General features: G+C 41.8%; 1 protein-coding gene across 3 annotated transcripts in view; it reads right to left on the reverse strand.

The window, feature by feature from the left end:
* LUC7L (LUC7 like) overlaps positions 1-13,283 on the reverse strand; it is a 30,388-nt gene extending 17,105 nt beyond the window's left edge. Inside the window, exons 1-4 of one of the 3 annotated variants that reach the window (XM_029220049.1) lie at positions 13,056-13,262; positions 12,154-12,224; positions 11,080-11,174; positions 6,944-7,042 (exon numbers count right to left, since the gene is read on the reverse strand). In XM_029220049.1, the coding sequence (XP_029075882.1) occupies positions 6,944-7,039 (96 nt within the window). In that variant the 5' untranslated portion in view covers positions 7,040-7,042; positions 11,080-11,174; positions 12,154-12,224; positions 13,056-13,262. Of the gene's footprint in view, positions 1-6,943; positions 7,043-11,079; positions 11,175-11,808 lie in introns of all 3 variants that reach the window. The other 2 variants (XM_029220048.1, XM_029220047.1) reach the window with 2 other exon arrangements.
* Between the last annotated feature and the right edge of the window lie 4,168 nt (positions 13,284-17,451).

Here is a 17,451-nt window from a genome sequence, read left to right on the forward strand (position 1 = left end):
TAAAGGAAAACACATTAAAAAGACTGCATTATAAGGATGCAATCAGCAAAATCCAGGATATGAGAGACTTAAAAATTAATTTCTTCAAACAGATTTAAAATGACTTACAATACATCCTAATGTGTGGCTCTTACTTTGAATTCTGAGTCAAACAAATGATCGTAAAAAAAATACTTTTTGAGATAGTCTGGGAAATTTGAGGACTTAGATAATGTTAAAAAATTATTTCTTAAATTACCAATACTTTAAATAAAATTATCTTCTAGATGTACTATTTGCAGTACTTACAGATGAAATTCTATGTCTAGGAACTACTGTAAAATAATCCAGTGTGGAAAGACAAGAATAAAGATGAAATAAGAGTCTTCACGTCAACAATCACTGAAAACTGGGAGATGAAACCCAGAGATCTCATTATATTATTCTGTTTACTTCTGCATGTTTAAATTTTTCCTCAATATATTTTTAGAAACAATGCTAATAAGATACAAACTACTATATACAAAACAGACAAACAAGGTCCTACTGCACAGCACAGGGAACTATATTCAGTATTTTGTAATAAACTATAATGGAAAAGAATCTGAAAAAGAATTTATATATATGTATAACTGAATCGCTTTGCTGTACACAAAAAACTAATGCAACATTGTAAATCAACTATATTTCAGTTAAAAAAAAAAACAACAACAAACAACATGCTAGTAAGGAGATTCTGTCATAACCAAATATAATACCAGATCTTTGTATGCAGAGTAAAGAGAACTTCAAAAGCCAATGGCAACACTGAAATATTTACAGATGAGATGACAGGATGTGTGAGGTTTGTTTTGAGATTTGTGAGAAGTGGGTACACAAAGATGAAACACAGTTGGTCCTGAGCTGATCATTCCTGATGCTGAGTGATGGGTACATGGAGATTCATTATACTGTTACACCTCCTTCTGATGTATGAGATTCTCCATGGTAAAACAAACAAACCAAAAAACAAACAAAAAACCCTGACCATCCAAGGTCAGCCTGTGGCATTTGAGCAGCAAGCTGTTGCCTCCTTCCACCTTAAAGCTGTGGTAAGGGACTGCCTCCAGGGAGCGGGAGGGGCACAGGGAAAGGGGGCTTTTGGCGTTTTCCATGATAGTCAATGAATTCTGATTCAGCCACATGCTTCCAAGGAGAGCACACAGAAATCTCCAGTATACACAATTTTATCTTTGTCTTTCTCATGATATCCTAAGGAATTTTAAGTCATTGAACAGGTGTCACAAAGTTTCAAGGGCACAGTCTACCATTTGAGTGCATCATAATTTGCTCATTCATCATTGAGCCTTTTTTGTTGCATCCAACTTTTCAATCTTATAAACAACGCTACCTACCACAAACATCTTTGTGTACCAGTGTTTGCCTGTGTTTTCAATTACAGTTGACCCTTGAACAATGAGGGGGTTAGCGATGGATCGTGTAGTACTGTAGTATGTATTTATTGAAAAAAAATCCATATGTAAGTGGACCCAACACAGTTCAAACCTGTGTTGTTTAAGAGGCCACTGTACTTCCTTAAGATAAGAGATTTGTAGAAGTAAGTTACAAGGTAGAAATACCTTTAAATTTTCATTTCTGCCTACTATTTTAGCAACCTGACTGGACCTAATAACTTTTCACGACTTAGCATAATTTGGAATTCCCCGGCGGTCCAGTGGTTAGGACTCCGTGGTTCCACTACAGGGTGCACTGGTTCCACCCCTAGTTGGGGAATTAAGATCCTGAACACCATGAGTCAAAAAAGGAAAAAAAGAAAAGAAAGCATAATTCTTTCTCCTCCCCTAAGAAATAGTCACTTAAGAGCTTGGTATATACCTTTTAAAATTGTATCAAAACGCATATAAAAGCAAACAATTTTTACTCCATTTAGGAGTTTTTCAAGCTTTTTTCATTTTTCACATCAATACACGCATCTTCTGTATCTATAGCTGTGTTTCACTGTATTTTAACACAACTATAACCATTCCACAATGAATACACATTTGCATTTTTTCACTTTTCACTAATCCAAAATGATGCAATAAACATCTTAAGTCTTCTCATACATAGGCAATTATTCTTCTAGGACAATTTCTTACAAATTGCTGAGAGGGGACTCAAAGTCTATAAATACCTGAAAGTAGTATAAAGGGCTGATGACCTCTTATAAAAGATTTACCGAGGGACTTCCCTGGTGACGCAATGGTTAAGAATCCACCTGCCAATGCAGGGGACACAGGTTCAAGCCCTGGCCTGGAAAGATCCCACATGCGGTGGAGAAACTAAGCCCGTGCACCACAACTACTGAGCCTGCGAGCCACAGCTACTGAAGTCCACGCACCTAGAGCTCGTGCTCCGCAACAAGAGAAGCCACTGCAATGAGAAGTCCACACACCACAACAAAGAGTAGCCCCTGCTCACTGCAACCAGAGAAAGCCCACACGCAGCAACGAAGACCCAACGCAGTCAAAAATAAATAAATTAAAAAAAAACCTTGTATGATAAACATGGCTTAAAATATAATTCAAATGCCTGTTACATTAATATATTTAATTTTTTCAATATGAAGACAAAATAAATGCTGTACTTTTTTTGTCAGCTGTCTTTCTAACACAACCTAGATAAAAATAGCTCCTAAATATCCCTGACTGATCTGCTAAACGGAATGATTCCTCTCCCAGCGTCACTTGATGCTGCCTGCATTAATTCTGGCATCAATCTTATTATACTTTCAGAGACTCTGGAGATAAATGTTTGGCTCACCTCACAGATTCACTGTCAACAGTGAAGATATTCTACCAAAACACTTGGTGAGATACATAAATACAAGTTATTAAGAAAAATCAGAACAAGTCATGATTTAGCGATGGTTCACAACTTGTGAAAACAAAACCTGTGTCCATCTTCCAATAGCGATGACTACACTGTAGTCTCTCCAGAAACCAACCTCAACATGGGAGCTGCTGGTCCCACGCCTGGGAACTGAACAGTCCACAGGCTACATACGTGGCAGGCTAGGAGCCTAGCACCAACAGCAGGTCATCAGGAGGCAGCAACAGGTCAGTGATAGCAAGAGTCAGTCCACTGGCCACACCTGGCCGAAAAGCTTCTGAGGTGTTCTGATTTATCAAAATTGCAATTTTGACAAGAAAAATCACAACTAGCCTTTCTGACATATACATATATACATATATATACCTACATACATACATATATATACTTATACATACATATATATATGTGTATATATATATATATATATATATCTGTTCACCCTGAATGGCCTATCTTTGAAAGATACAAGTGACCTCTGAAGACAGGTGCTGGATGGCTAGTCACATGGAAAGGGAAGACTTTTCACCTGGAATCTGTAACAGTTACGTTTCCTACCGAAGAGATTTAAAAATTGGATTTTTATCAAATTCTTTTAACAAATCTATATTCTGGAAAAGCACTTTATTTTTTCCTTCTAAGTTTATTCTGCATAACTAAGGGAAAAAAAGTTATTTTAGTTTGGTATTTTAAAGTCAGGCCACATTTACCTCTATCAAAGTAACCCATCCCGTGCACCACAACGAAGAGTAGCCCCCACTCGCCACAACTAAAGAAAGCCCTCACGCAGCAACGAAGACCCAACGCAGCCAAAAATAAAATAAATAAATAAATAAATAAACCCATGCATATCTAAACACTACTGATATATATATATGTTAAAAATTTTAAGGCAGGGTAAATTTTATGGCTTGTGAATTATATCTTAAAGCCATTATTTAAAAAACCTTTTTATGGTAAACTCTCCCTAACACCCAGAGGTACCTGCTTAGCGCTCCACAAAGCACCACTCACTGTGTGGCAGGACCACACCTTACGCAAGTAGCCCCCACTAATAAACAGTTCCAGTACATCCTCCTCTTTTTACTTCAGTCTTTTACTTTCACAAAGAAAGCTGCAATGGGCACCTTTTCTGTGTACCCATTAACACATATCACTAAGATACAGTCCCAGCAGAATTCTGGAACAAGTGTATACAAGCATTTGACATGCTGAGAGCCACCTGACAAGACTGCCCTCCCACAAACACAGCTGCTCCAAGTCACCCTTCGTTCTTCAGGACAGGAGGCCTCCTGCGTAAGTTTACAGCACTAGCCATCAAACATTTCAACATGAGCCATCTGTTAGGTCAAATATGATTTTTAAGGAGTTGAAAGGACAGGTGGTTACCTCTTTAACAGGAAAAGGTATTCCTGCAAATGGTAAATTTTCACAATACAAAAAGGTCTCGTGACCCACTTGAGCCCTCCAACTAAGACAAGAATGTTCATAATCTCTTGGTTTCTTCTAAAACTACTCTGTACATCTAGGTACGTCAATGGGTATAAATGTCCTTCCTTTTTAAAAATCACACTACAGAAGCCATCGTATCACACTTGCTTTTCCTCTTTATCTTGAAGATAATTTCACAACAACATACACTGAACCACACTGAACTCAATCCTCTTTCCATAGCTATACATCATTCCATTGTAAAGAAGAGCAATGACTTAGCCAAGCCCTCACTGAAGAAGCCTACAGTGTTCTGGCTTTCTGCAGCTCTAATGCTGCAGGAATATTCTGGAGCAAATTTATCTTTGTACATATGCAAAAGTATCGGTCAGATATACTCTCAGAACTAGCACTGCTGGGATGTGCTTTCACATCTTCAGATGCTCAATTATCCAGGAGGTGTATCAGGATTACTTAACTCTCCATCTCCTTAGCTATGAGTGAGGGTGAGTATCTGCCATAGGATTAGATGCCTACCAGAAAGTGTCCTTTTCTATCCTTTGCCCATTTTCTATTCAGCTATTGTTACAGTTCTTCTCAATCATGATAAATTCTATATACAAAGGATACTTGCCCTTCGTCATATGTGCTGCAAATATTTTGTCCCAGTTGAATTCTTATTTTATGTATAGGAATTTTTGATATGCTAATATTTTAAGTCCCTACTCAGAAAAATGTATCCATCTTTCCCTTATAGCTTCTAGGCTTTATAACATGTCAAGATGACAGAACAAAATTCTCTTCTGGGGGATCCAACCTGGTTTTTCCCCCAACTAGCTAATCCATAGTTCCTAATAGTGTTCATTGAAAAATTCATCTCCACAGTGGCTGAACACATGCCTTTCATAAAATACTAAATTACCGTATATGTTTCAGTCTTTCTGTAGTCTAAATTTCTTCTATTCATCTATTCTTCAGCATAAATTCATCAGGGCATTTAAAAAGTACACTGACATTCTCATGTAGCAGAAATGCTTAACCCAAAAAAATTATGTTACTAAAACTGAAAATTTAACCTATACATCTGTGTATCTAACTCTTTCTGATATCCCAAGGTAATGGTCTCTTTACATAAGCGTTTTTCAGGTACTGAAGAATTTAAACTCACAATAAAGACAACTTTCATCTCCAAGCCCCATCTATTAGTTGAGCTGTTTGTTGCTAAAGGCATTTTTAGTTAATTCAAAGATTCAACGCTGATGTTGAAGACTGTACTTGAAAAAGAAATGATAATTTTAGTCACTTTTTAAGATTACTGATTTAAGTAGAATTGACTCTAGCTATAATATATCTCTAAAATGTCCATTGGCAGAAAAAAAAAAAGTCTTTCCTTGGTTTTGCTTTTCTCTGACTTCCTCCCACCAAGCTCAGTGCCTTCCCAGTCGTCACTGAGGAACCCGAATGGCATCAAACCCCTCACTGACCTCTGGTCAAACCAGGGATGGAGGACTTGGACAAAGAAAAAACTAACAGAGTGACTCCATGGGAATTCCCTGGCAGTCCAGTGGTTAGGACTCGGCGATTCCACTGCAGGGGACCTGGGTTCAATCTCTGGTCGGGGAACTAAGATCCCACAAGCAACAGAGCACGGCAAAAAAAAAAAAAATCTAAATAAATAAATAAATAGAATGGAGTGACAATCATGCATTCTCAATGGGGACAGGGATGAAAACTTGTCATGAAGAGTGAAAAAAATCTTAGATATTACAATGGTTAGTGGCCTGGAAAGGATCACATAAACTGATATGCTGGGTATCTGTGGTATCAAAATTTCATGGCGGGGAAGTAGACAAATTATGGGAAAAGGTCTAAAAAAGGCTCCTTTGGGAGGCAAAAATGACAATAAAGTTACAAAATGACATTTTATAACCACTAAATTGCAAAAAGTTAATGGTCTGACAATACCAAATGTTAGTGAGGATGTGTACACTGCTATTAGGGCTGTAAACTGATACACATTCTCAAACAGGGAGAAAAAAGAAAAAGACAACATTACAGATCTTTCAAGAATAAACGTGCCTCTCCTACAATCCAGCAATTCCTCTCCTAGGAATATACCCTAGATAAACCGTTGTACACGTGCACCAAGAAGATATTCAAGAACATTTATAACACTGTTCATAATAGTTTAAGAATAAAAAATTTAAAAAAGAAACTAGTATCAACCCAATTGTCTATGAACACAAAATGGATAGTTTGGGGAATACTCAAGAAGCAATGAAAACAAACAAACCATACTCAACAAAATATGTAAACTGGAACACAATACTGAAGGAAAAAAGTTATTAAAGATTACCTATGCTATGAAACCATTTTTATAAGACTCAAAGAGAAGAATAAACACAATGTCCAAGGAATCATAAAATATGTAATAAGAAACATTTTTAAAGAAAATGATACATACAAAACATAGAACCGAATAGGGATGATAGACACACAGACACAAATCAGTACTGGCCACGTTCTAGCTCCCAGCCAGAGAGCGGTGGAATGACATCTATTTCATTATTCTGCTTCATAACTTACATAGGTTACATTATTCTTGTTAGTGCCGTATTTGGCTCTTCACAGTAGGGAATAATTAACACAAAATAAAACTTACATCCAATTCAAAAAAGAGGTCCCTTTCTTTACTTGCAATCTCATAATCTGCTCGGAGGGCCAAATCGTGGATTTTGGTACATTCTCCTAAATCCATGCGCTGTGAGAAAGAAACAAAAATTTACACATGAACATCTACCCATTTGTAGGAAGCACTGTGACCTGGTGTTTTAGCTGTCATCAAAATAAACAGTACTTTTTTGGATATTAACTATGATAAGAAAATTTAAAAATAATATGGCTAAGAAGCCTTATTTTCCTTTTATTGATACCGTCATGACTATATGACACTCAGAACAGGTGCATTTAAGTGTAATGATTTATATCTCTTACAGAACCAGAAATAGACTAGTAATGTTTTCATTATTTAGCTTTTGCCAGTTTTATTATTGCATTAGTCACATAAGAAATGTTTATTCGGTGAATAGCAACATGAGGGGTGAGACGGTGGCAAGGAAGAAGCCAGGAAACAAAAGTATCACTGATAGCAGCAAGTTTCCATGCATTCCTTCTTGCAGCCATGACTACTCAAGATGCTACAGAGACAAAAAGAGGAAAAAGAAGGAACAGAGAAAAACGAGGTTTTGGAAATTACAACATAACCTAACACCTGGCTTTGTGTAGCTCTCTGTATATCAAAGGAAATAAAGCAGAACAGGCTGATTCGGAGCCAAAGCAATTCTCCAAACATTCTCCTAACCTGCTAAATGGCTCTGGACACGTAACTGGGAACACAGACTGGACCATTCACTTGCCCCATTTGAAAAACAAAAGGCTCTTTTAACAAAACAAATTATTTGTGTTACCAGTAAGATTTCGCCTGATGTGCTATTATATGTTGTGAGCACGTACAGAACAATTAGCAGTGCGTATTTCTCATCTAAATCCTAAGTAGAGGATCCTGTACAGGGACACCCCCACCCCCGCCTCTGATCATCTAAACAGCAACAGGGACGTTTGGATGCTGAGGGTCAGGCTAATAAATCAGAGAATGCAAGTTAAGAAAACCCAACAGCCCAATGAGGAGACACCTTGGGAACCCAAGCTGTTGGTCACAAGTACGACTAGCAAACAAAGAATGATGGAGTTCAGGAACTCCTTTAAGCTCAAACTACAAGTGTGTTCAAAACGAGATAAAAAAAATCTTCATGGGTTACAAAACGCTCAACATTTTAGTTTTTAGGCACATGAGAGAGGCTCGCAGTGCCTGACTCCTGGGTCCGAATCTCAGAAAGTGCAGCCATGCTCTTAACAAAATTTCCTTCAGTATCCCAGTGACAGAGCCATGAGGGGACTGTCTAGGCTGGAGTTTATCTTCATTTTGACTGAAGGCTACATGCCAAAAGCTCTTTTCTCCTTCATTATGCTTACTCCGAAGTCATGTGTAGTTTACACATGTTGGTTACGTGGGGAATCCAGAGGTAGGGAAACAAGTTCCAAAAGCCAAAGCTGCAGCTAAAATTGCTATCACTGTAAAGCTGACAACTTTTGCTTCCTTCACTCTTTTAAATAGCAAGTGTAATTCTTTAAAAATATATAGCTTCCACAAACAAAACTAAGTGCAACAGCTGAAAAATGAGAGATAGCTATCAGAAATTATTTAAAAGCTAACAAAATTCTGTTACTCAAAGAAAAACCACCTCCAGATGAAGCAAGCACCGAAACCGCTGAGTACTATAATTTTGACTGCAAATCAATTTCCATTCTAAAAACTTCAACTGTCAAGAAAATTTCGACATTAGGGAACCACACATGAAGCAAAATTCACCATTATCTTCCTCCAGGTGGGAGCTCTCAAGCTAAAGCAAGTGGAATACAGGCCTGGGGTTCCATGGTTACTGGAGGTACCTTTTCAGCTTTGCCAAGGAGGCAAGGAAGTACTGGCCAATTCCCCTAGCAGCCAAACACCAAGCACAGCTGAAATACCACACTCATAAACTTCCAAAATATTCCAAATGGCTGTCAAATCCAGCATGTCAGACCCCCCCCCCTTTTTTTTTTTTTTTTTTACTGAACAAACATCTGTGTCCTCTACCCTCCAGTGGTCTCACACTGCAGACAGGGAAGGGCAAATAAAGGCTCCTTCTAGAACCTTCAGGAAACCAAAGTTCTACCACGAGACAAGTTACACTACCTTCCCTCCAGCTATCCCTCCGCTCTTACTAATCAATACACTTTCCCATCAAGCCTCAATAAAACGATTGCTTCCATTCCTCCGTTGTCTCACCCCTACTGACAGGAGACGGTTTTGAGCAAAGATTTGGGTATGGAGCAGCCCTTGGCAAGCTGAGGGTTATAACCATTTTCATCTTGCAGCTGTGTTCTAAAGAATTATATTCATTCCCATTTAACACAACAGAAACTCTACCTCTCACTTGCCACCTCCACGTAGCCCACACCAGTTAAGGCTCAATCTTTATAACACCATCCAAGTTCCCAACCCTCATCTCAACTGACCTCATGACCCCGTACAATTGTTCACGGCACCCTCACATGAACATGGGTCTCCTGGGCTCCCTCCTCCTCAGTCTGAGCTGCCCTGTAACCCACGCGGGACGGAGTGATGCTGAGCAGTACTTGGCCTCTCATCACTGCTCTGGTTCCACGGCCTCTGTCTCCCTCCCCCTGAAGCACACCAGCCCAGAGGCACCTGAGGCACCCCTGCTTCCCTCTGCTCCAGCATCCACCTGGAGCATTAATCCCCCAAACGCACACGTGTGTTTTTTCTCACCATTCAGGTCTCTGCTCCCATGTTCCTGAGAGGCCTTTCCTTATCACCCTATCCAACAGTCCAGAACCTACTCATTCATTATTTACTGTCTGTCCTGTTCCTCCATTAGATGAGAGTAAAGTTTTTGTCTTATTGGTACCACATCCCCAGTGCCTGGCACAGAGTATGTGTCCAACAAATATCTGGCAAATGAACCTATACCTAACACAATAAACATCTGTAGGAAATGCCCTCATTCACCAGCATTCTGGAACAATGCTACATAGGGATCCAATCAAGAAAAATATGGTTGAACTGCTTCACTCTGGTGCATGTCCCTCTACTCCCTTTGACTTCTTCCACTAAGACCTACCAGCAATTCCAGGTTATGATGCCTCATACAGGAGTATCCTACCGCTGACTGCTTATGACCAGTGGAAGCCAGTAGTCTACAGTGATGGCACCCACAACAATCTGGAGCACACAGTAGTTATAATGTTTTCCTATACCAGGTCAACCACTGGCAAAACCCCAGCTAACAAAGGCACAAGGCTTGACTTTCATTTCCTATTTGCTGTCAGAAGAGCCAGCTTGAGAAGATTCAATACACCTGTGCAGTTTGCCAGACGCTGCTCCCCCAAAATGGTAATAATAAAAGCAACAATTAATTATGAAGAAAACGTTCCCCAGCACATGCACATGTGACCCTTAAAATGAGTAGACATTCCAGGAGGGAGCTGTGAAATCTGAAAATGCTGATGGTGTTTACAAAACTAATTTTCTGTAAGTGGCTGAATCACCGTAGATAATCCACACTCTTTAGTCTTCTTAAATCCTACCTAATTTTGAATAAATGCACATTCTGCAAAACTAGCATTTATCTCTTTGCTTCATCTGAAATGAACTTAAAGTTTCACTTAGAATTTTACACTTCACTTAGAAGTAGAGAGGTCTATACTTATTGGATCATGTATTGATTTCTTGAAAGGGTGGCATAACACAAAATTGCAAATCGATGTTAGTCCTGATTTTTCAAAAATCTAAAAATCTGGGGAAGAAACATACCTCGTTAGATCAAAAGTCTAACATGTGTTTAACCTGAAAACAACCCAGAATCTTAGAGCTACAGGCTGACCTGAAGTACACTTTTTGCTAAAGCCAAAGGAGACTAGTATTTGTACTACTTAGCTGTGAATACCTCAGTATAAATGACTCTACAAAAACCTGCTAACTTTACAAAGACAACTTTATAGCAGTGAAATATGTCATTATATAAAATTCCACCACACTAACAGAACCTATCACTTGAAGGGCAGTAGGTAATTTCTGCCTGGTAAAGGAAAACAGAATTCAACCTGAAAAACCTTCAGTGCCTACACAGCATCCATGTCTGAGTGTCCTATGACATCCCCCCCAAATGTACCTACCGTCCCAGCCAGAATGTCGTGGGGGCAGCAGTCCAGAAGGTGACTCTTGCAGACACGGTCATCTGTAAACTTGACCCTCTGTCTGGTTTCGTCTCCTGAAATTCATGTGTGGTTTTAAATAAGGCAATATTATCACATTAAGCACAAAAGCATATCTGGTACAATTCACCTGGATGATTTGCAGACTACCAAATACACTGAAAAGCTGATCTAGAGGTATTTACAACTGGAACGAAATACAGATGATTTTTGAGGCTAAATGTATCATGAAGAATCACACTTAAAGAGATCTGACTCCGTCATTGTGCCAAGGAAGTCAAGGAGTCAGAAGGAAAATGCTGAGCACCAAACAGCCATTAGCCCCACACATACACGTGGGCAATGAGATACCAAAACCCATGCTAATCAGAGGGCGATGAATCACCATGTATGACTTAAAGCTGGTAGTTTCCAACAAAAGCTATTATTAGTCTAATCATTTTGCTATAGACCAACGTATAGGCAGTATTTTGCCAAAATTATATGAAGAAAGCTTTCTCTCTCTACTACTGACTGATAAATAATCTGAACCTAGTCTGCCTATCCCCCTTTAACCCCCACCCTTAAAAAAGACAGTTGGCACCTGAGAGTCACTTTTAACAAGACAATACCAAGAAGAAAAAAAAAAAAAAAGGCAAAAAAGGAACTAGGTTAGTCAATACACACTGTGAGTTCCAACACATACTGTACCCATCTGCATTCTTCAAGACCTCAGCTGCAGAATTTTATGCCCGCTGTTGAAAAGTTTTAAAGGAAAAGTTTTCTTGCCCAACCTGCAGTAAGGAAGTCAGGGGAATGATACATAAAAGTAAAGGCAAAGTGGAATGTGACAAATTTTAAAGCTAATCTGTGTATATGACACAGAGCTGTGTAATACTAAAGGAGGAATATATTTTAGGATTTGCAAGCATCCAGGATTAATGTAGTGTCTTTTTATTGAAAATGTTTTCTTTCTAAACTACACTTTTAAAGTTACTTGTGAAAAAAAGCAAACACTTTTTTGTTATAACAGCTTAGAAATTGGTTGTGACTCACGGCTCGATGAACATGAGGCTTTTCTGCAACTCCCTTGCAGATTGATGTAGGCAGGCAAAGATACACTGAACCTTTATAAATAAAATAGAGGGGCCACAATTGTTCAGTTTGTATGAAATAAAAATATGGGAAGCAATTCAAAAGCAACTCAATATACAAAGAAAGCTAAAAAGCACTTATTCGCCTATGAAATAAAGTGCAAACAATCTGCACAGCCCTGCGAATGTGCCAGTGTGAACTTACAACTTCATTACTTCGGTAGAAAAGAAAACACAAACCACAGCAGGTATATAGTTTTGCAAAGATGCAACCGCTTTCTCCTGAGACAACCATCAAGATCTTGCGCTCCTCCCTACAGTACAACCTACCTAACGACTGCCAAGCGCTAGCTAAACAGAGGCTCTCCTGTGTGGCTAGAGGAAAAGGGGGCTGGAAAAGCACGCGGCAGGAACCCACGTTAGAAAAGCTCAATTTACGGCTCCCCTTGCAACGGTACAGAACAAGACGGCCAGGGTTTCCAGGCCATCCGGCTCCCTTGCGCGGAGGAGCTCCGCCAGCCCGCTGCCAGCGCCCAGAGCCCCCGCTGGCTGCAGCCCTTCGCCGACTCCCGGTTCGAGGGGCGGCGGGGGCCGCGGGGGTGGAGGAGGGGCGGAGAAATCGCAGGAAGGTCAGCGGGGAGGGGGCTGGCGCCCCACCGACGACGCGGGCTCCGAGGGAGGAGCCCGCCAGGGACCCAGCCTGCGGGAAGAGCTCAAACAAAGGCCCGGCGCCCCCGGTCGGCGCGCGGGGGAGGGGAGGACGCCCGCGCAGGCGCAGACGGTCGCGGCCCCCCGCCTCAGGCCGCCCGGCGGCCTCGCCTCGCTCCCGCCCCAGCCCCCGCCTGGCCGGCCGCCCCTACTCACCGTCCCGGGCCGTGCCCATGAGCTGGTCTAGCAGGGCCCGCATCTGCGCCTGGGCGGACATGGTGGCCGGAGGGAGCGGCAGGAGCGGCCGCGACGGCTTCTCTCAGACTGCGGCAGCGGCGGCGGCAGGGGGTGGCGGCGGCAGCGCGGCGGCAACGAAGAAGGGTCGCGTCGGCCTCGAACCCGCTCGGCTTCTTCCCGCCGCGAGGCACGCTGGGAGGAATTGCGTCGGCGCCGGCGCTTGCCCTGCTGGGAAATGTAGTTTAGGGGCGGAGCCAGAGTCTCCGATGAACAAGCAAGCTGTGCAAGGGGCGGGGCCAAAGTGCCAACCCTGATTTTAGTGTGGATCCCAAAACTTACGTGCTCCGCTGAGGCTAAACCGCAATAAAGTGAAATAAGTGTAGACAATACAAAACAAAAAAATTGGGCTTCCTTGGTGGCGCAGTGGTTGAGAGTCCGCCTGCCGATGCAGAGACACGGGTTCGTTCCCCGGTCCGGGAAGATCTCACATGCCGCGGAGCGGCTGGGGCAGTGAGCCATGGTCGCTGAGCCTGCGCGTCCAGAGTCTGTGCTCCGCAACGGGAGTAGGCCACAACAGTGAGAGGCCCGCGTACCGCAAAAAATACAAAACAAAACAAGGAAATAAACCCCGTGTTTTCTTTCTAGCCGTGAAACTGGGAATGTATCCTTTAGCTACTCTCAGAGTTTTTTTACACCTGTGAAAATGGTGCCTGTCACATGACTTGTGAAAGTTAAATGAAGCATGGAGTTCCTGTTAGGTTCTGTGACTACTACTTGGTGGTGGTCCCTGAGTTCACAGTCTGCCATCCACCAAGACTGCTCTAGCCCTGGCCACTTCCGAGACTGACAATGAGCCTCTGACACATGCGTACAGCGGACAGTAGGGGACCGTGATTCATACCATTGGAACTGCCCACATATCCAGATGTGTATTTGCTCGTTCCGACTGCAGTGCCCTCACACCCAAAGGTCTGCAGGATGCCTGATTTACTGACATGGAATCCTGCACAACTTTGTCTCATATAAAGAAATCCATTTTATGGTAAAGCAGGTCAATTATTTATTTCTGTGTAGCAAGCTGCTTCAAAACTCAGTGGTGTAAAACAAAAATGATTTATTATTTCTCATTATTCTGTGGAGTTCAGGCAGGGCTTAGCTGGGCCCCAGGCTCTTTGCTCTAGGTGATTTGGCTTGGTTCACAAAAAACTGGGCTGAGCAAAGATCCAAAAAGGCTACACTGATGATCTGGCCCCTCTGTGGTTCTCCATGTGGCTTCTGTCTCTGTACATGACATCATAACATTCTGAAGTCTAGCCCAGCTTACTACATAGTATGGCAGCTGGCTGCCCCAGGGGAAGGAGTGGAAGCTGTCAGTCCTTTTAAGGCCTAGGCTGAGACCCCCAGAACTCTCCTTCTACCATTACCTATTGGTCAAAGCAAGTCAAAAGGTGGGACTGCCCTGGTAGTCCAGTGGGCAAGACTCCACACTTCCAATGCAGAGGACACGGGTTTGATCCCTGATCAGGGAACTAAGATGCTATATGCCATGCGGCATGGCGCAAAAAAAAAAAAAAAAAAGTCTGTGATTTAGTTAATAACAATGTACTAATGTTAATTTCTTAGTTTTGACAAATGTATCATAGTTATGTAAGATATGAACCCAAGGAGAAACTTGGGTAAGGGTATATGGGAATGTTTGTACTATTTTTGCAATTTTTCTGTAAACCTAAAATCTTTCCAAAATTAAAATTTACTTTAAAAATAGTATGTAGAAACAAATTCAAACAAGATATTATCACAATAACTATAAAGAGATTAAATTTATTAGTTAAAAGAGAAAATCAAATAGGATTTCATGAAAATCCATTTTTATGCTATTTAGAAGCAATACAGTTGAAATACAAAGACGTGTAAAGGTTGAAAGTAAAAGTGTGGGAAAATATGTAGGCTAACACCAACATAAACAAAGCTGATATAGTTACAGTATAAGGTTTAAAGGAAAAAATATTAAGTATGGAGAAGTCATTGTATTGAAAAGGGTTTTGTTCACAGTAAGATTCAACTATTTTAATCTTGCATGCATCTAATCAAATAGCCTCAAAATATGCAAACCAGAGCTTCCCTGGTGGCGCAGTGGTTGACAATCCGCCTGCCGATGCAGGGGACACGGGTTCGTGCCCCGGTCTGGGAAGATCCCACATGCCGCAGAGCGGCTGGGCCCGTGAGCCATGGCCGCTGAACCTGCGCGTCCGGAGCCTGTGCTCCGCAACGGGAGAGGCCGCAGCAGTGAGAGGCCCGCGTACCTCAAAAAAAAAAAAAAAAATGCAAACCAAAAGATGACAGAACTGCAGGAAAAACAAATACACCATCACAAAAGTGGATTTCAATATACACCTTTTTAAGTGTTTTGACTAACACAACATTGTAAATCAACTATACTTCAATTTTTTAAAAAATGTAGGGGGCTTCCCTGGTGGCGCAGTGGTTAAGAATCTGCTGTAAACACGGGGGACACAGGTTCGAGCCCTGGTCCGGGAAAATGCCACATGCTGCAGAGCAACTAAGCCCGTGCGCCACAACTACTGAGCCTGCGTTCTAGAGCCCGTGAGCCACAACTACTGAGCCCATGCACCACAACTACTGAAGCCTGTGCGCCTAGAGCCCGTGCTTCGCAACAAGAGAAGCCACCGCAATGAGAAGTCCGTGCACTGCAACAAAGAGTAGCTCCCACTCGCTGCAACTAGAGAAAGCCCGCGTGCAGCAACGAAGACCCAATGCAGCCAAAAATAAATAAATGTATTTTTTTTTGAAAAGAAGGAAATGTAGGGAATTCCCTGGCAGTCCAGTGGAGGTACTTTCACTGTAGGGGCCCAGGGTTCAATCCCTGGTCAAGGTACTAAGATCCTGCAAGCTGCGTGGTACGGCACCCCCCCCCCAAAAAGTAAATGTATAGTCTTAAATGCTTAAAATATTGTTTTAAAGGCAGTAATTTCATGACCTAACAAGCATTCAACTTGAGTTAGAAAAGGAAAAACACAACATGACTGAATAAAGCAGAAAGGAGATTACTAAAAGAAGACAGAAATCAACATAAAAAAAAACAAACATACAATAGAAAGGATCAACTGGGCCAAAAGATGGTGTTTTGTTTTTCTGAGGTTTTTCTTTTGGCTGCATTGGGTGTGTTGCTGCGCGCAGACTTTCTCTACTTGAAGCGAGTGGGGGCTACTCTTTGTTACGGTTCACAGGCTTCTCATTGTGGTGGCTTCTCTTGTTGCGGAGCACGGGCTCTAGGGCTCTAGGCGCACAGGCTTCAGTAGTTGTGGCATGCCAGCTCAGTAGTTGTGGCTCACAGGCTTAGTTGCTCCGCGGCATGTGGGATCTTCCCGGACCAGGGATCGAACCGTGTCCCCTGAATTGGCAGGCGGATTCTCAACCACTGTGCCACCAGGGAAGTCCCAAAAGGTGGGGGGGGGGGTTTGTTGTTGTTGTTTTTTGCGGTACGCAGGCCTCTCACTGTTGTGGCCTCTCCCATTGCGGAGCACAGGCTCCGAAAGCGCAGGCTCAGTGGCCATGGCTCACGGGCCCAGCCACTCCGCGGCATGTGGGATCTTCCCGGACCGGGGCACAAACCTGTGTCCCCTGCATTGGCAGGCGGACTCTCAACCACTGGACCACCAGGGAAGCCCCAAAAGGTGGTTTTTTGAAGAGACTAACAAAATAGACAAACTTCTGGTGAAACTGATGAAAAAAAAAAAAGAGAGAGAGATAGCACAAAGTAAAGAATAAAATGGGAGTGTAACCACAGAGAGAGAAGAAATTAAAAACTAAGAGAACACTATGAACTTTATGCCACTATATTTGAAGCCTTGTATTAAATGGAAAATTCCTGGAAAAATATAATATTAAAATGGACACAATAATAACAATAAAGTCAGAACTGCCATGTAATTGTTAAATAAACTAAAAGAGTAATTTAAAATCTTTCTCAGGCCCCTTGCAGCAGTTTGTGTGATGGCTGAAAAAGCATCTGAACTGCAAGAAGAGAATGATGATGGCCAGCAGGTTCATGTGATGCCTAGGAGAGACCTTGACAGTCCACAGGAGCAGGTAGGCAGAGGCAGCCAGCATTGGTCCAACCTTCTCACAGTGGGGTCTTGCTGCAGCTCTAGGAAGAGGGGAAATAAGGCCTCCAGAGAGGAGGAGACTGCTGACTATGGAAAAAACAAATAAAACACTAAGATACACTTAATAAAATTAAGCTCTAACTCTAAATATTACAATGTATTTGAAAGTACAAAGAAAAAAACACACACTTGTATGCTAGGGAAAATTCTATTTTGCTTTCTCTAAATTTTAATTTTTCTCAAGAGTC

This window comes from Monodon monoceros, unplaced genomic scaffold (genome assembly GCF_005190385.1).
Source record: "Monodon monoceros isolate NGI ecotype Baffin Bay Population unplaced genomic scaffold, NGI_Narwhal_1 Super_Scaffold_13, whole genome shotgun sequence".
In the NCBI taxonomy this organism is placed as follows: Eukaryota; Metazoa; Chordata; class Mammalia; order Artiodactyla; family Monodontidae; genus Monodon; species Monodon monoceros.